Raw genomic sequence first — 20,047 nt, forward strand, 5'->3', positions numbered from 1 at the left:
AAACTGAAGAATAAGGAACACTCCCCAACTTATTCGATCATCACCTTGATACCAAATCTAGAGTAAGACTACTAGGGAAAACAAAATAAAACAAAACTACAGACCAATATCTCTCATAAAGATGAACGTAAGAATCCTTCACGGAATATTAACAAATGGAATCCATCAATATAGAAATGAGATAATATGTTATAGCCAAGTGTTTTATCCCAGGAATGCAAGGGTTGATTCTATATTTGAGAATCTATCAACGTAATTCACAATATAAAGAGATTAAAAACGGAAAAACCATACTGACCATCTCAATCAGTGTAGAAGAACGACATGACAAAAATCAACATCTATTCATGTTAAAAACTCTCAGCCAACGATAGGTAGAAAGAAAGTTCCTCACCCTGATAAAAGGCATCTACAATAAAAGCTACATTTAAGGTCACAATTAATGGGGAAAAACTGAGCAATTGTCCATAAGCCCCGGAACAAGTCAAAGCATCTGCTCTCACCACTTCTATTCAACATTGCACTGTAAGTTGTAGCCAATGCAACCAGGCAAGAGAAATAAATAAAAGACATTCAGATTGGAAAGTACGATTTAAAATTGTCTTTATTCACAAATGGCATGTGGAACACCCAAATAGAATCTTTAAGAAAGAGTTACTAGAACTGATAAGTGAGTTTAGCAAGACTGTGGAATCCTTCATCAACAGACAAAATCAGTATATTTTTATACACTAGCAAGGATCAATAAGAACAACTAGAAACTGAAATTTAAAAATCGATACTACTTACAATAGCATCAAATATATGAAATACTTAGGGATAAACCTCAAGATGTGAAATACCTGTCCACTGAAAGCTACAAAACTTTGTTGAGAGAAATTAAAGAACATCTAAATAGATGAGAGATGGGTTCATGGGTTAGAAGACTCAATTGTTCTAACATGTTAATTTTCCCCATATTGAACTATAGATTTGTGGCAGTTCTATTCAAAATCCCAGCAGGGTGTTTTATAGAATGGACAAGCTGACTTCAACACTGATATGAGAAGGCAAAGGATGTAGAATAACCAAAGCAATTCTGAAAAAGAACAAAACCAGAAGGCCACTACCATCAAATTTCAAGAATTACACAAAAACAGCACACCATTTGCATAAAGACAGCAAAACAGACCACAGAACAGAACACAGTCCAGAAATAAACACACACACATATATGAACAGCTGATTTTTGACATAGGTGCAAAGTCACTGCAGTGGAGAAAGACAGCCTCTTCCACAACTGGACATCCTTATGCAAAAAATAAATAAACCTCGTTTCATATCTCATGGCACATACAAAAAATGAACTCAAAATGGCAATTTGTAAGACCAAAATGTAAAACCTAAAACTATAAAACATCTAGAAGAAAACATAGGAGAAAAATCTTATGACCTTTGACGAGGGAAAGATTCCTTAGATATGACACCAAAAGCACAATCTATAAAAGAACAAATGGGTAAATTGAAATTCATCAAAATTAACAACTGCTCTTCAAAAGACACTGTTAAGAAAAGAAAAGATAAGCCATAGACTAGGAGGAAATATTTGCTAAGCATATATCTAATAGAGGATTTGTATCCAGAACATACAACAAGTGACACACCAGAAGATGGCAGAGCAGGAAGTTCCTATGCAGGAACGGTGCCTGTCACATAACGAATACTCAACAGATATTTTCCCAAAGATTTTTTAGAAATCCTATATTCTACTAATAAGCAATGATAAAATTATCTGGGTACCTCCATCGTCAACATAATTGCCAAGAATTTATAAAGCATCATTCCAGTATACCACACTAGAACGGGTAATTGAATTTCTCAAATTACAGATGAGAAAGACTCTAAATTAGTTGCTCAAGGCCACACGAGCTGGATAATGTAGGGCAAAGATCAAGCCTGGAAAATCTAGCAAGGACAAAAAAAGACTACTTGGCTTCAAGGCCACTGGGTGATACTGTCTCCCTCAGCGAGATCTATTCCAAAGTAAACCTTCTCAAAATGCCAGGACTAGTGCAGCTTTCTTAACACTTAGTCATGTGTACTGAAAACTTACCAAAACAGGGAACTAAAGGAAAAGGGGAAAAATATCACTTTGTGTCATTTATGGCTCTCTTCCTTATACTCTACATTATAACAGCCTTCTTCTGAGGTTTGAGAAAATCAAAACAACAATTCATAGAAAAATAGAGAACTGTATTTTGGTACCTAGGAGATACAGCAATGTCATAACAACTCAAATTAATATAAGGTATAATAAATTACTTCAGAGTTCAATTAAAAAGTGAGCTGAAAAAAGGGGGCAAGGCAAACATTGAAATAATTATTTCATATTTATAGTCACATTAAGAGTTGACATATGTTGTTCAGATTCTCTAAGACTCAATGGAGGAAAGAGGAAAGCATGTAAACATAAGGTAGGTCACTACTTCCCATCAAGAAGTATGTATGAGAAGACAATTCCACACCGCCCTGAAGACATTAATCTCCATCCTGTGTTTCTCAACTCTGGATGCACATTTGAGTCATCTGAGAGCTTAAAAAAAGTCCAGATATCTGGGCCTCACCCAAGACCAATTATATTAGAATTTCTGGGGCTAAGACTCCAGCATGAGTACTTTTTAAAACTCCCTTGGTGATCCCAATGAACAGTCATGGTTGAGAACCACTATTGCAAGCATATATATATATACACACAAACAAGCAAACATATATAGAGAAACTACCATACAAATGGTTTATGTCCCAAGAAAATTAATGAGTTGGAACTTAGTTTAAATTTTTCATGCCAGAGATAATCATTTATTTCAACTAAAACACATTTTATGTCTTACTTAAAACCACTGATAGACACGCATGAATGAAAATGACTCTGCTTTCCAAAGAAGGGATCCAGGCTTAGCCAATTAATATTAAGATTAATTACTAATATTAGATAATATTATAACATAATAACATAAATATTATCTTTCATTCAAGAATATGCTAACTATTCTAATATTTACTCTTTCAAAAACTGAGCTGCAGGCTAAACGGGGTGGTCTATAACCAAAGTACCCAGAGCAGTGCGTGCAGGTTGGCCAAAGGGATCTCCGAATCTCCTTAGAACCCAAGGGAATCCCAGGACTGTCTAGAAATAAGAATGTGGACCACACTGGGTCTATAAGACACACTCCAGTCCACTTTCATCACAACAAACCTTGCCCACTACAAGGGGAAATTGATGAGGCAGAACAAGGGGAGGGCAACGGAGGTCGACAGGGGGAGCGAAAGCTGGAGGAATGGCCTCGAATAGGGGACGGGGTTGGGATCTAGTACAGATATAGAGGGCCTGGCCTCTACAGGAGGTTCATCTATAATTCAGAATGAAAGGCAGAGATCAGATTTAAGCTGGGACTTTGTCAGGCAAGTACTAACCAAGAGGAGCAAGAAAGCTGAGGGTGCATACAAGACATATGCAATTTACGCTGGTTAACGAACCATGTGAGGACTGAGGGAAGTGAGAAACAGTAAAAAGGTGGTAGAACCAATAGATTTGTGGTGTGGAAGGACTACTGAAGTCAAACTACGAGAGGGAATGAACCAGAAAGTCAGCAGGTGCCAGAGAGATGAATGCTTGAGATTAAAATTATGGAGGGTCTTGCAATTATTGGTAACGATAAGATCAAGAATGTGATCACAGGAGTGAGTGGCTGAAGGAGAGTGAAAGGCAAGGTAATTGGAGAAGTGCAAGAAACTGAAAAGTCAGCATGTTGGAACAATCATATATTTAGACACTAAAATCACCAAAACTTAAAACAGAAGGAGTGTTAGAGAGAGGAAAAGTGAGCCATGAGTGGTGTGATGATTACCCAGAGGTTAGCAAGTGACTACCATGAGGGGCGGCTATTAACATGAAATTCAAAGCCGGGGGTTATCTCAAGGAAGAACACTACCTGGAACTGGCAATGAGGCACAAAGAGGACATATACTAGAAGAACCTTAAAATAGAGAAGAATAAAATATTTATTACCCCTAAATAAGCTCAGTCCAGTACAACAGTAATGACCAACATATATCACTGTACTACAGCACAGTACTACTCACAACAACTGAGAAAAGCGGGGCCTGCTGGAGACCCCGTGGAGGTATCAGAGGAGTTTCATAGAGGTTTGGAAGATGTGATGTGAGCTGAGTGTTCAAAAACAAGTAAGGGCAGAAGGACCTTTAAGGCAGACAGACAATGCAACATAAGCAAAGGCAGAAAAGAAATATTCTAAGAAATGCAAACAGTTCAACATGACTAAGGGCATAAAGAGAATGAGTATGCAATGAGTCTGACAATGTGTATGAAAGAGAGTCAAGATATATGACTAGACAGGTAGAACAAGACCACAACCTTTCGCTCTGCACAAAAGACATGATAAACAAATTAAACTGTTGCCCAGAAATCCTTCATAAAAGCCTCTAAGAGGGAACAAAGTTGACAGATTTGTTTCATCTTATTTTCCTTCTTTGAAGGAGATGCTAGAAAACAATTAAATAATACAACAGCCAGTTGCTTTATGAAGATGAACCAACTTTTACAGAATCAATTGTTTCCACACTGTATACAAAAATTTATAATCAGTATTATAATCTCCAATATCCAAGATTAAAAATGTACCAAGGAGTTTTGTGCATAACTGAGATTTTCAAAAACACATGAATAGAGCTCATGTTCTTTTTACATGTATATGTAAATGTATACATATGAGAGTATACAGGCACAACTCAGAGATATTGCGGGTTCAGTTCCAGACCACTGCAATAAAGTGAATATCACAATAAAGCACGTCACAGATTTTCTGGTTTCCCAGTGCATATAAAAGTTCTGTTTACACTATACTGTAGTCTATTTGGTGTGCAACAGCATTATATCTCAAAAAAACAATGTACATACCTTAATTAAAAAATACTTTATTGCTAAAAAATGCTAATCACAATCTGAGCCTTCAGCAGGTTGTAATCTTTTTGCTGGTGGAAGGTCTTGTAAAAAATGCAATATCTGCAAAGCACATTAAAGTGAAACGCGATAAAACGAGGTGTGCCTGTATATAAATATAAATTGCTTTTCCATTTAAAAGAACAATGTTATAAGTGATTGCATAAATAATAATACTGGTATTTGAGACTTTTATAAATGATGAATCTTAGAATTACACCTCACAATGAAAATGCTGTCTCACTAGGTAACCACCGGTGTATTTGCTCTGTCTCCATTTTCACTTTAGCAGTTACAACTTAATGGAACAAGCACTGTACTTGGGAGCCAAGGAACACATACTTAAGTGTTGACACTGGCACTTACGAACTATTAAGCAAGTCACTTAACTTTTCTGTGCCTGAGTTTCTTAATTAACAAAATGGAAGTCAAAAATCCATATGTCGTGTTTTGTGAAGACTTCTGTGAAGCACTGTATCTGAAAGAGCTTTGGAAACCAAAATGAGCTACAAAATTGTTTAGTACAGACTTCAAAATATTTTTAATATAGAACTAAGAGCTTTCAGGCCATCCGCTGCCCCCGCCCCCAAAAAAGCAGCACAGTTAAACCCTGAGAGGATAAATCTGATAGACTTTGAAAGCATGTCTCACCACCTCTCTTCATAACCTTACCTTCGAATGAGCAGGCCCTCTTTCTCTCAGAAGTTTATACTGGGGTTGGACTCTATTGAAACGGGCTAACTCATTTACCAGACACATTGGAGTTTTCTCTTTGGGATTTGCCATTTTATCTTGGAGAGAAGCTGTAAATAAAAAGGCTGTAAAGTTTTTGTGAAGAATGACTTTACAAAATGGAAGAAAAGCTAGTTTTGACTTTTTTAGATTGAAGTCAGATTGTATATTTGGATTAAATTATTTTCATGAATTTTATATAAAAAATTCAAACCATCTAAATGTCTTTCATTACATGCAACAGAATTAAGTATCACATTTTAAACAATAAATTAAGGTAACTTTTTCCCTAAGGTAACTTTTTCCCTAAGTACCTATACATATATATAATAATAGCATGCTTATATTTTAAAATAATATAAGATTGCAATAATTTTTAATTTATCTTGTAACTTTCTTTTCCTATGAAAAAATTTTAGCATAAACACAAAATTCTCCTGATTCTTCTTAATGTAAAAATAAATTTTGTCTACTTTTTTTTATCATTTGATCTTACTTTTTTAACTTCTCACTTTGAGGCAGCATATTAATTGAAAAAGCTCTAGACTTGGGAATCAAGTCCTAAGTTTAACTACCAGCTCTTCCAACTATTTTTTAGAAGCTTCCTTTTGTTATGAAATGTTAAGAGAAGTAGAAGGAATAATTTAACAAATGCCTATATTCTTACCACTCAGAACCGAAATTAACATTTTCCATGTTTGCGTTGTCTTACTTAAAAAAAAACAAAACAGTATTACATTCCAGTTACGTTACCTTTATCTTTTCCAGAAACTATACAAATTTAGACTATATCCCTCTGGGATATTTTAAAATACATTTATATGCATGCATGTATATCCATGAAGAAATACATAGTCTTGATATATGTGGTTTTGTATTCACATAAATAGTACTATAATAAACATATTTTCACAATTGTCTTTCTTCACTCACTATGTTTTTGAGATTGCAACTTACATAGATCCAGTGCACTACTTCTGACCGCTGTATAATTTCCATCACAATATCCTATCAGTTTTTTAATCCACTCCCCTATTGGCAGACGTTTAGGCTGCTTCCAATGCTTCACTCTCGCAAGCAAAAACACGCTGCCAAATGGTACTCGGGGCGGTTGTACCAAATCACCTTCCTCGGCAGCATGAGAACTACCACCTCCCCTTGACCTTGAAACATGCCGTGTGATTTTAATTTCTGACAATTTGACGTTTGACAACTTGTATCCCACTATTGTTTTTTGTTTTGCCCACTATAATTTTAATTTGCACACCTAGATTACTAGTGAGGCTAATCATCTTTTTATATGTTATTGATCATTCAGGTTTCCTCCTCTGTGAACTGCTTGCGTCCTTTTTTCTATTATTTTACGTATTACATTTATCAATTTTTTCTTTTATAGCCTGTACTTTTTATGCCTTAAGGAATCCTTTGCTAACCTGCAAAGTCTTAATGATTTTTACTTAAGTTTACTAAGGCTTCTATTCTTTATCTGTAAAATAAAGGTAATAAATCTATCCTACTTAACTCCCAGGTTGTTAGGAAGTTAAGGTTTTTAAACGTACGGTATTCTAAATTCTACTGCAATTATTATTACAGCTGTGGAATATTTTCCTAATACTATACTAAATTATTTTAATCCTGTATTTTTTGTTCATCTCATTTATAGACACATTTAACTGCTTTTTAGTTTTTCTTTCATCTCCCATTAAGCACTGCCAAAAACCACTTTAAAACCTAAGCTTTAAACATGCAAATGGGTTACTTCCTGCTCAGTGAAACTGTGGTCACAATGTATGGAGAATACATTATATGAACAGAAACAGCTAGTTTCAGGAACTTCATCTACAAACTTTCTATGGCAAGGTTTAATGTAGAAAATAGTATTTTTTAACTTTTTAACACTCTTTACAGGACCAATAGTTTGGTACAATGACTTGATCACTATCATTATGAGTAAGAAATTATTTCATAAGAACACTACATAAATACCTAGTAAGGTATAAATAAAAGGAAAGAGAATCTAAGCAACCAGTTGTGGGACCAATACAGCTGACAGCTGATACTACAATTAAACCATTCTAAATGGCCTGCAAACAAACAAAAAGAAACTAGTAATTATTACTTTTTTGAACAGCACAGACAAGAGTAGGTCAAGAGAGGTTTAAGGAAACGTGCATTTTACTTATTCCATTGTGCATTCATTCAAATAAACATTTTATAAATTGCACCAGAAAGTCAGTCATTATATAAAAGACAAGGTGATCCGGGGCTATAATCAATTTTGGTCCTTGTATACCACGGCATTAAATACTTAAGTACAATAGATAACAGAGCTACCTGAATATCAAAAGGCAAAAGAGGAATGACAATTTGTTAAAAATAAGAAAATATTAAAGCCTGGTAAAAATCAGAAAATTTTGCATAACACTAAAATAGCATTTATACTGCTAGTGTAGAATTTTCATAACTCAGCAATGCTGCATATTTACCTGCTATGATGCGAAAAATATTAGGAGCATAGCAAGCATAATGTGACAAGTTTATAGTAAGAAAAATTTCAATAGCATAGATTTTAAATATATCAAATTGATTAAAATAGTATGTTTATGGCTCTGTAAACTTGTTTAGTAAGAAAATCTGATCTAAATCGTTTAAAGAAAGTGCTAACTAATAACGTGGTGATAAACTTATAGTTAATTTTGACTTTCTGCTTCATAAAAATAACATGAATTCAATAAGTGATTCATGGAATCCACTAATGGAATTCAATAACGGATTTAAGAAGTGACTGAAGTCTTGGTGTGAAAGGTGTGCAAAATATATGCAAAATCTCACTCTGATAAAACTTTATGAGTAAAATCCAAACGTTTAAAGTTCGTAAATTTAAAAATAATTCTAGTTGAAATGTTTTATTTTACAAAATGATTAAAATTTTATTTTAAATAGCTGTTCCTCTATTTAATCAGAAGTCTTATGAGTATTAACGAGTGGACAGAGCTCAGCGAAAGAGTAATAATTTAAAAATTAAACCAAAATTTTGAAAAGCATCTACAAAATTATAAAACAAAATGGTCTATAAAAACTGAGATCTATAAACACAACTTATATATAACTTTTTAAGAAAGTCAACAGCGCAAAACGTGAGAAATATATACACTGCTGCATAGGTATACATTTTCAAGAGATCTAAGAATGCCCTCAGTGAACATTTTCTGAAATAGGGTTCAAGTCAATTTGGTGGCTAGAATAGTAGACACTTACTTAAAAGTAAATAAAATTAATGATAATTGATTTCATAATCTAAGCCTTTGCTTTTGAGAGAGCAAATGCCATATGACGTTTAAGAGCCTGTTTTGGATATATCTGCCACTTACTGATATCTATGTGACCTTGAGAAAGTACTTAATCTCACTTTCCTAGACAGTAAAATAGAAATGATAGTTGTTTTTATATTACTGGATGACGATATTGGTTGAAAGAGATGATGCAAGACACTGTTAACAATGATAAGAGTGATTATTCTGATGATCGACAATTTGTTAAAATACTATTAAATATGAAAACGGTAATATGGTTTTATAAACTTTTTTTTCATGGCTTTCTAAGCTAAAATATTCTGAGTTAAAATGTTCTGTTAGGGTAAGTTTATTTTATTCATACAAATATTCTTCAATATTCTGCAAAAAGCATATATTTGTTATTATTTTTTCCACTAACTTATTATAACATCATAAGTCTGTTTCCACTGAAAACTTCCCAAGTATGATATATAAATTATATTTAAGATTTCTCATATTTGTGTTAGGAAATATTCCACCTTTGTTGATATGAAATTTGTTTACATGTAACTCTCCATATCTTTGATAAGTAACACTGGTAAATAGTTATTTACAATACAGAATCTGCACACTCAACAAAACAAAGACAAACTCTATTTTTCAAGATATACTCTATTTTGATATCTTCATAAAATGTCCTGGACTCTCTGGGACTTGAATCTTCAAACTATACCAAAATACTGTAGCTCACAGTTTTCAATCAACAGCAAAGTCCCTGTCCCAAAGGAGCTCACAGTCTGGGAGAAGAAAGACACACAGAATAAACAGATACAATAAACGACAATAGGGTAAGTGCTAATGGTAAGGCTGTTACAGGGGGCTCAGCTGAAGGGGATGTTCAAAGGCGGGTTTCAAGACGCAGTGATTAGATTAGTTACGGAAAGTAGGGGTTCACCAAGTTAGCAAGGGAAGAAGAGAGGAAGACAGTCGAAGCTTTTCCAGAGCACACATGCAGGAGAAAGCACAGAAAACACATCACATTCTGGTGGATGCAAGCAGATCATTAGCAGAATATAGAATGCACAGGAGGAAATAGCAGGAAAAACTATGTGACCAGAATCCACCAAACACCAAACGTTTCCTAAGCCAGAACTTAGAGTAGCAACATAGTTAAGGTGGTTAAACTACAGCCAGAGCCGTTGCTGCAAAGTCAGTCCACCTCACCTGCCAAGGCAAGTCTCTCCACAGAAGGATCCGTTTCCATCTCTGGTCCCAGAAATGACTTGGACACAGTTTCTACGTCTCTTTGCTGGCTCCCCTTTCCCTACTACCTGCTATTGGAAGGGACTCATCCTAATTCCCAAGTAAAACAAAAAGAAAGAAAACAGAGTCAAAAGAGCAAAGGAATCTCCCTTCACAGGCTCTCGCCTCCAGGAGAAACGTGACTGTCCGTACCTATAACTGGAACAAACCTTCTAACTTCAGATCAGACCGTAACCTACGGATGTCCAAGTAAATCACTACCCAAGGATCAAACTGCTCTCTTATAATTGCCAATTAATTAGGAAAAAATTAAAATTTCTATCTCATATAAACACAAAATAAATTCCAGGAGTACTAAAATGCAAAACATAAAAATATAACAAAAGCACAAGAAAACGTGGGTAAATATCTGTCATAATCCTGTAACATAGAAGGCTTTTCTAGATAAGAAGAGAAACCTAAAAGCAATAATGGGATAAACTGACAGATTTAACAACACAAAAAATGTAAAACTTCTGTAGAGCACAACACATCATAAATGATGCTAAAAGACAGTCCACAAACTGGGAGAGAAATACTCGCCACGAGCAAGGAAAAACTGTCAACATCCATAAAACATGAAGATGACATAAATCAATTTTTTTTAAAAAAATCCAATAGAAAAAAGGGCAAATGTGTGCATAATCAATTCACATAATATAATTTATTGAGTAAAAACATCTGTGGAAAAAACTAAAGTTTAAAGAAAAAAATTCAAATTCCAGTGAGATATAATTTACCCCCATTAAACTGATAAAGATGAAAAAATGATCATGCTAAGTATTGGCGAGGACATGGGGAAATGCGTGCAGACTCTATTGGTGCAAACATAAATTAGTACAAACTTTTTGGCAGGCAATCTGGCAATACTGATCAGAGTTTCGATTGCATCTATCTGTAAAAAAGCAATTACACATCTAGTATTCATTCTACAGGAAGACCTGCATCGGATATACACAACGACAACCCACACAGCAAGATCACAATAGCAAGACCTATAAACAAGCTAAATATTTATCCATCAATAACTGACTGGTTAAATAAACTACAATGGACTACGCAGCTTTAAAAAGAGAATGAGGGACAGTGCTTACATTCTGACATGGGAAAACACGACAAAATGCTGAATGAAAAAAAGTTCTAACAGCTTATTGTCTGATGTATTTTTCTTTAAATCAACCATGTGCCTGTATTAAAGGGGAAGAGAGACTGGTGGCGGGGCGTCCTCACTTTCTACTTTGAAGTACTACATTGTTATAGTTTTTTACAATTAATACGTGTAACTTTTATATTTAAAAAATCATTTTACAAAGCCATGCCAAAAGTAGGGAATGCCTCATAAAGCCTTAGACTCTAATTGCCATTGTCCTTTCTAGTCTTGACAGTGCCATCAAGGTTCTGAAAAACGGAAAGAAGATGCTCAAGGACGTGATCAAAGCAGGCCATGTGTCATGCCTACGATCTCTGACTTTTCCATATAAAGCCACCTTGGGATTTAAACACTGCTAAAACACAGTGTGGTCTCAGCCAATGGGTTTGTTGTTTGTTGTTGGTATGGTCCATCTTCATAACTTTAGCCCTTCTAATAGCTGTGTAATGGTATCCTGCTGTAGTTTTAATTTGCATTTCCCTAATGACTAATGATGTGGAGCATCCTTTTGTGTATATGCTATCCTTATATATCCTGTAGTGAAGTATCTATCCGAATATTTTACCCATTTTTAATTGGGTTATTTCTTTTTTTTATTTGAAGCGTTCCTTATATATTCTAAATACAAGTTATTAATTAGGTATATGCTTAGCAAAGAGTTTTTCCCAGTATGTGGCATCTCTTTTCATTCTCTTACTGGTGTCTTTTGAACATCAGACTTTAATTTTAATAACATTTAATTTATCAATTTGTTCATTTATGGACTGTGTTGTATCTAAGAAATCACTACCTAGTTGCAGTCTCAAAGATTTTCTCCTATGTTTTCTTCTATAAACTTAACAGTTTTAGCTTGCAAATTTAGGTCTCTGAGCCATTTTGTAATAATTTTTGCATATGGTGCAAGGTATGAAGCCAATTTTGTTTTTTGTTTTTCAACATCCAATGTTTGAACACTACTTGTGGAAAAGGCTACATTTTTTTCCACTGTACTGCTTTTATGGTTTTGTCAAAAAGCTATCTATACAAAGCAGGTTTACTTCTGGACTACTTATTCTGTTCCATTGATCTATTTGTCTATTTTATGCCAATGCTTTTTTTACTGTAGCCTTGTAATAATTTTGAAATTAGGTAGTGCAGGCCACCAACATTGTTCTTCTTCACAGCTGTTTGGCCACTATAGGTTCTTGAACGTGAATCTTCTTTTAGGCAAAAATGCCTGCAAGGATTAGAGTAAAATTCCCTTGAATTCTGCAGATTAATTTGGTGAAAATCAACATTTTAACAAAGTTGAGTCTTCCACCCCATGCACAGGATATAGTCAGCTCTCATTATTGAGGTGACATCTCAATGATAGTTATATTCTATAACGAATCCACAAATGGTGAATTAGCGATTACTGAATAACCGCTTCTATGGAAAATACAGGGTTAGGTCCCCGGCAAACTCTGCTCATAACACTTTTGTCAGCCAATAAATACATGACCTTGTTTTGTATGTTTCTGGTTAAAGACCCATTACTTAATATATATCATTGCTTTATTAAAATTGAACTCGACGTGCTGCAATTATTGACTTGGGGGTTACAAACAAATTTTAGCAAAGAGACCAACTCCCAAGTGAGAATCTATGAATAATGAAGATCAACTGTGTCTCTCAATTTATTTAAGCATTAATTTCTCTCAGCAGTATTTTGTAGTTCTGTTTTCTTTAACTTGTTTTGTTAGACTTAGCCATGAGTATTGCACATTTTTGATACTATTGTAAAAGGCATTTTTTATTTCAGTTTCTGATGGTTCCTTGCTAGTGTATAGAAACACAATTTTTGTATACAGTCATGCATCACTAAACGACAGGGATACATTCTGAGAAATGCATTGTTAGGCAATTTTGTCATCATGCAAACATCAGAGAGTGTACTTACACAAACCTAGATGATACAGCCTACTACACACCTAGGCTATATAGTCCTAATCTTATGGGACCACTGTCGTATATGCGGTCTGTCGTTAACCGAGACATAGTTATGTGACACACAACTGTAGATCTTTGGTAATTTTCCGTCCACTTGTTATATCAATTATTGAGAGGGGTTACTAAAATCTCTAACCATAATTGTGAATTTTTCCTTGCATCTCTATTAGTTTTTGCTTTGTGTGTTTTGAAGCTCTGTTATTAGGTGCATAAACATTTCGCATTGTTAAGTCCTCTTAATTAATTTATCCTTTTATTGTTATGAAATGACCTGTATCCCAGGTCACATTCCTTGCTCTGAAATCTACTGTGTGCGATATTAACAAAACCACTCCAAGTTTCTTTCAACTAGGTTAGCATGTTGTATCTTTCCATTCTTTTACTTTTAACCTACTTGTGTTTATAGTTAAAGTGCTTCTTAAGGCAAGTATACGGTTGGATCTTGCTTTTTTATTCAATCTCGGTCTTTAAATTGGGGTGTTTAGACTACTTACACATAGTGTGATTATTCATATCATTAGGTTTGAGTCTATCATCTTATTTGTTTTATATTTGTCCTATCTGGTCTTTGTTCCCGTTTTCATCTGTTTACGGCTTCTGCTGGATTATTTGGTATGATTCAATTCTATCTACAGTCATGCATCACTTAACAACAGAGATACGTTCAAAGAAATGCATCGTTAGGCGATTTCATCATTTCATGAGCAGCACAGAGTATACTTACACAAACCTAAGCTACGTGGTGCTAATTTTATGGGACCATCATCATATATGCAGTCCATCATGGACCAAAACATTGCTATGCAGTGCAAGACTATGTTTTTTGGCTTATTACTCTTTGTTTTGCCATTTTAGTGGCTGCTTTAGAGTTTATATTACAACTTTTAACTTATCAGTCTACCTCTAGGTGCTATAATACCACCTAACACAGAGTCCAGGAATCTTAATGTACTTCCAGATTTCCCTCAGCCTTTAAGCTGCCATTATCATGCACTTTACTCTTATGTATGTTATAAACCACACAGTATCCTGTTAATATTTTTGCTTTAAACAATTACCTTTAAAAGATATTAAGCTAATAAAAAAAAATCTTACGTATTTACCTAAGTAGTTACCACTTCTGTTGCTCTTTTTTCTTTTTTCACGTGGTATCATTTTCCTGCTGCCTGAAGGACATACTTTAAAATTTTCCTGAAGTGGGAGAGTGTTAGTGACGGGCTCCTTCATCTTTCCTGTATCTGAAAACGTCTTTTTTTCATCTTTGTTTCTGAAACGTATTTTTGTCAGATATAGAATTCTAGGTTAACACTTTTCATCTTGCAGTACCTTAAAGATGTTACTCCACTGTTTTTCTGCTGATACTGTTTCTGACGACAAATCTAGCATCATCTTTATCTTTGTTCCTATGCATGTAACATGACCATGTCTTTTTTCTCTGTTTTTCTCTTTATCAGTTGGATTCAGCAATTTGATTTTGATGAGCCTTGGTGTAGCTTCCTTTATGTTTCTTATACTCAGAATTCACTGAATAACTTGATCTGCAAGTTTATGATTTCATCTTAATGAAACTTATTTGAAAAGTTTCTGGTCATTATTCCTTGACATATTTTTTTGTACCCCTGCCTCCTTCAGGAACTGTAGTCACTCACATGTTTGGTTGTTTGAAGGTAGCTCACAGCTCACTGATGTTCTCTACTTTTTTTTAATTCTTTTTTCTCTGTATGGTTCATTCTGCATGGTTTCTATTGCTATGCCTTCAAGTTCATTAATCTTTTTTCTGCCGTATCTAATCTGCCATTAATCTTTTTGAGCATATTTTACATCTCAGGTGTAGTTTTCATCTTTACAAGTCCTACATGGGTCTTTTTGAAGCTTCCACGTCTCTAACTTTCTGAACTTATGAAATACAGTTATAACAACTGGTTTTAATAACCTCTGTTAATTCTATCCTCTGTCAGTTTTGAGTTATTGATTATTCTCCTGATCATAGGTCGTGTTGTTATGCTCCTGAGCATATAATGGAATCTTTAACTGAATGACACACTGAGAATTTTAACTTCTTGTGAGCTAGATTATTTCCCATTCCTATAAATTTTCTTGAACTTTGTTCTGGGATACAGATAAGTGACTTGGAAATAGTTTGCTCCTTTCAAGTCTTGCATTTATAATTTGCTAGTCTGTTTCAGAGCAGCAACATCTGCTCAACCTGGGGAATATGCCAAGTTCCACACGTCAGTTCTCACTCTCTGTGCCACGACCTGGAAAGTCTCTCAATGCAGTAGACTGGGGCAAGCGCAGGGCTTCCCTCATCTGTTTCTCATCACTCAGGGATCACTGACCATCACTGCCTCACGTCCCATGTCTTGAGAACTGTTGTTTTTGTGTATTTTGTCTCTTTTGTGGGGGACAGGGAGAGTGTTTCAGGAGGAGGATAGACACAGTCCCTGTGATTTCACATGAGCTAGATGTAGGCCATCCTTGTACTTTTAATCTATCTTTTTTTTTTTTTTTTCTATTTCTCCCCAAAGCCCCCCCGGTACATAGTTGTATATTCTCCGTTGTGGGTCCTTCTAGCTGTGGCATGTGGGACGCTGCCTCAGCGTGGCTTGATGAGCAGTGCCATGTCCGCACCCAGGATTCGAACCAACGAAACGCTGGGTCGCCTGGAGCGGAGCGCGCGGACTTAACCCCTCGGCCACGGGGCCGGCCCCTAATCTATCTTTATCTTTACATTTAAAGAGAGTTTCTTGTAGATATCATATAATTAGGCATTGCTTTTCTAGCCAGTCTTTGCCTTTTAAGTGGAGTGTTTAGATCATTTATATTTAATGTGACTATCAAAATAGTTAGATTTAAATCTACAATTTTACTATTTTTTGTCCCACCTGTTGTTTGTTCCCTTTTTCATCTTTACCTACCTTCTTTCGGACTGATTATTTTTTAGTATTTAATTTCATCTCCCCTGTGGGTTTATAAGTTATTTTTATTTTCTTTTATAGCAATTGCTCTAAAATATACACAGCCTACCATCAAATAAACACTATACCACTTCGTGTATGGCATAAGCACCTAATACTATACTTTCCTTTCCTCTGCTCCATTCTTTATCCTATTGACATCTACCAATTATTTCTATGTGTGTTATAAGCCCGTAAATCACTGTTATCTTTGCATTAGTCAATTATCTTTTGAAAAGATTAAAAATGAAGAAAATGTATTTTATCATATTTTATCATTTCTTGCATTCTTCATTCCTTTTCAAAGATCCAAATTTCTATCTTTTAGTGTTTTCCTTCTGCCTAAAGAACTTCCTTTAAGACTTCTTGCAGGGGCTGGCCTGGTGGTGCAGTGTTCTGCTTCAGCAGCCTGGGGTTTGTGAGTTCAGATCCTGGGTGCAGACCTATGCACCACTTGTCAAGCCATGCTGTGGCAGGCATCCCACATATAAAATAGAGGAAGATGGGCACAGATGTTCACTCAGGGCCTGTCTTGCTTAGCAAAAAGAGGAGGATTGGTAGTGGATGTTAGCTCAGGGTTAATCTTCGCAAAAAAATAATAAAAATTTTAAAAATTAAAAATATAATAAAATAGACCACATGGGGGGAAAAAGGACTTCTTGCAGTGGAAGTCTGCTGAAAATGAGTGCCCTCAGATTTTGCTTCTCTCAAAAGTAACTTCCTTTACAAATCATATATCTGATAAGTGATTAATATCTAAAATATATAAAGAACTCTCACATCTCAAAAGAAAATAAATCAAAAAATGGGCAAAGAACTTGACTAGACATTTCTCCAAAGATGATATACAAATGACCAACAACCAAATGAAAAGATGCTCAACAGTACTAATCATCAGAGAAACGCAAATCAAAACCACTCAGAGATACAGCTTCACTTATATAAGGGTGGCCAATAGCAAAACAGAAAATAAGCATGGATGAGGGTGTGTGGAACTTGGAGCCTTTGTTCATTCCTGGTGGGAATGTGAAAAGTGTAGATACTATGGAAACAGTAATTAAACATAGAATTACCACAGGATCCAGCAATTTCACTTCTGGGTATATACCTAGAATAGCTGAGGGCAGGCACTTGAACTGGTATTTACACACCCTTACTCACTGCAGCATTACTCACAACAGTCAAAAGGTGGAAACAACCCAAGTGCCCATCAGCAAATAAACAGATAAACAAAATGTGGTATATACGTAAATGGAATAGAATTTATTCAGCCTTAACAAGGAAATTTCAACACATACTACAGCATCAGTGAACCTTGAAGACAGGCTAAGTAAACCAAGCCAGTCCACAAAAGGACAAACGTTGCATGATTCCACTCATATGAGATATCCAGGGTAATCAAATCCACAGAGGCAGAAAGTAGAATGGTGGTTGCCAGGGGCTGCTGGGGGGAGGGGAAGTAAGCATTTCAATGGGTACAGAATTTCAGTTTGGGAATATCAAAAAGTTCTGGAAATGGATGATGGTGATGGTTGCAGAATACTGTGCATGTACTTAATGTCACAGAACTATACATTTGAAAATGGTTAAAATCAGGGCCAGCCCCATAGCACTGTGGTTAAGTTTGGCACACTCCACTTCAGCGGCCTGGGTTTGCGGGTTCAGATCCTGGGCACGGACCTACTCCATTCATCAGCCACACTGTGGAGGCATCCCACATATAAACTAGAGGAAGACAGGCACAGATGTTAGCTCAGGGCTAATCTTCCTCAAGCAAAACAAGGAGGAAGATGGGCAACAGATGTTACATCAGGGTGAATCGTTCTCAGCAAAAAAAAAAAAAAAAAAAAGGTTTAAATGGAGCATTTTTATATATATTCTACCACAATTAAAAACTGAAAACACAACAAAAGGTCACTTCTTTTTTAAAAGTATTTTTAGTGGGAATAGAATTCTAGGTTGACAAGTATTTATCTTTCAGTATTTTAAAGATGTCACTCCACACTCTTCTGACTTGCAGTTTCTAACAAAAACTCTGTCATTCTCATCTCTATTTCTCTGTTCATAATGCATCTTTTTCCTCTGGCTGCTTTTAAGATTTTCTTCCACTATCACTGGTTTTCAGTCATTCGATTATGACGTGCCTTTTGCGGTTTTTAAATGTTTCTTCCAAATTAGATTCTCTGATCTTTATAGACCTATGGGTTTATAACTTTCATGAAACATAAACATTTTCAGTCATTATTTGTTCTAATATTTTCCTGTTCCCCCTCCCTTCTCCTGAGAATCTACTTACATATATTTTAGACTACTTAAGATTGTCCAACAGCTCACAGATGCTCTGCTCACTTTTTTTCCAATCTTTTTCACTCTCTGCTTCATCTTGGATAGTTGCTATTCCTACATATTCAAGCTCACTCATCTTTTCTTCTACAGTATTTTATCTGCTATTAATCCCATCCAGGATATATTTTTTTATTTCAGATATTGCATTCTTCATCTCTAGAAGTTCTATTTAAGCATATTTTATATCTTTTATTTTGTTCCTTATCATTTTCCTGTTTTCCTCTACCTTCTTGAACATTTGGTGCATACTGATAGCAGCTCTTTTTACATCTTTGTGTGCTAACTCAACCATCTTTGTCATTTCTGGGTCTCTATTAATTTTTTACCCTGGTTATGGGTCATATTTTCACACTTCTTTGCAAGCATTTTAAATTTTTTTTATTAAGGTAAAATTGACATAACATCAAATTAACCATTTTAAAGGGAAAATCCGTGGCAAAAAGCACATTCACAATGTTGTGCAATCACCACCTCTATCTAGTTCTGCAACATTTTTATCACCCCCAAAATAAACTTCGTACCCTTTAGGCAGTTGCTCCCCACTTCCCCTTACTCCCTAGGCCCTGGCAACTACCAATATGTGTTCTGTCTCTATAGATTTACTTATTCTGGATATTTCATATAAATGGAATCATGTATGTGACCTTTTGCATCTAACTTCTTTCACTTAGCAAAATGTTTTCAAAGTTGACGACACTGTCAACTGTGAAATCAGTACTCGTCTTTTTTTTTTTTCACAGCTGAATAATATTCTATGGTATGTATATACCACAATTTGTTTACCCATTCATCCATCTATGCAGACATCTGGGCTGCTTCCATCATTTGGTTATTGTGAATAGTGTTACTATGAACATGTGTATAGATATATTGAGTATCTGTTTTCTAATCTTTTGGGTATATACTTAGAAGTGAAATTGCTGGGTCATATGATAATTCTATGTTTAACTTTTTTAAAAACCGCCTAACTGTTTTGCACAGAGGCTGAACCATTTTATATTCTCACCAGCAAGGTACAAGGATCCCACTGTCTCCACATCCTTGTCCACACTTGTTACTGTTGGTCTTTTTGATTCTAGCCATCCCACTGGGCATGAAGTGGTATCTCACTGTGGTTGTCATTTGCACTTCCCTAATCACTAATGAGGTTGAGCATTTGTTCATGTGCATGTCGACCATTTGTATATCTTCTCTGGAGAACAGTCTATGCAAGTCCTTTGCCCTTTTTTTTTTTTAGCTGGGCTGTTTATACTTTTGTTGTTGACTTTTAAGAGTTTTAGTTCTTATACTTAGTCATTGATCCATTTTGAGTTAA

At 35.2% G+C, this 20,047-nt stretch overlaps 1 protein-coding gene across 17 annotated transcripts in view; it reads right to left on the reverse strand.

Moving 5' to 3' along the window:
• Positions 1–20,047, reverse strand: part of STAU2 (staufen double-stranded RNA binding protein 2) — a 298,260-nt gene that overhangs the window by 260,690 nt on the left and 17,523 nt on the right. For 9 of the 17 annotated variants that reach the window (XM_046642545.1, XM_046642540.1, XM_046642546.1 and 6 more), the window contains 2 exons: positions 10,231–10,359; positions 5,672–5,817 (listed from right to left, as the gene is read on the reverse strand). The exons of 4 other annotated variants lie outside the window; for them this stretch is intronic. In XM_046642545.1, the coding sequence (XP_046498501.1) occupies positions 5,672–5,817; positions 10,231–10,270 (186 nt within the window). In that variant the 5' untranslated portion in view covers positions 10,271–10,359. Of the gene's footprint in view, positions 1–5,671; positions 5,818–10,230; positions 10,360–14,532; positions 14,697–20,047 lie in introns of all 17 variants that reach the window. 4 more of the 17 variants (XM_046642541.1, XM_046642542.1, XM_046642536.1 and 1 more) reach the window with 3 other exon arrangements.

This window comes from Equus quagga, chromosome 16 (genome assembly GCF_021613505.1).
Source record: "Equus quagga isolate Etosha38 chromosome 16, UCLA_HA_Equagga_1.0, whole genome shotgun sequence".
NCBI classification, from domain to species: domain Eukaryota; kingdom Metazoa; phylum Chordata; class Mammalia; order Perissodactyla; family Equidae; genus Equus; species Equus quagga.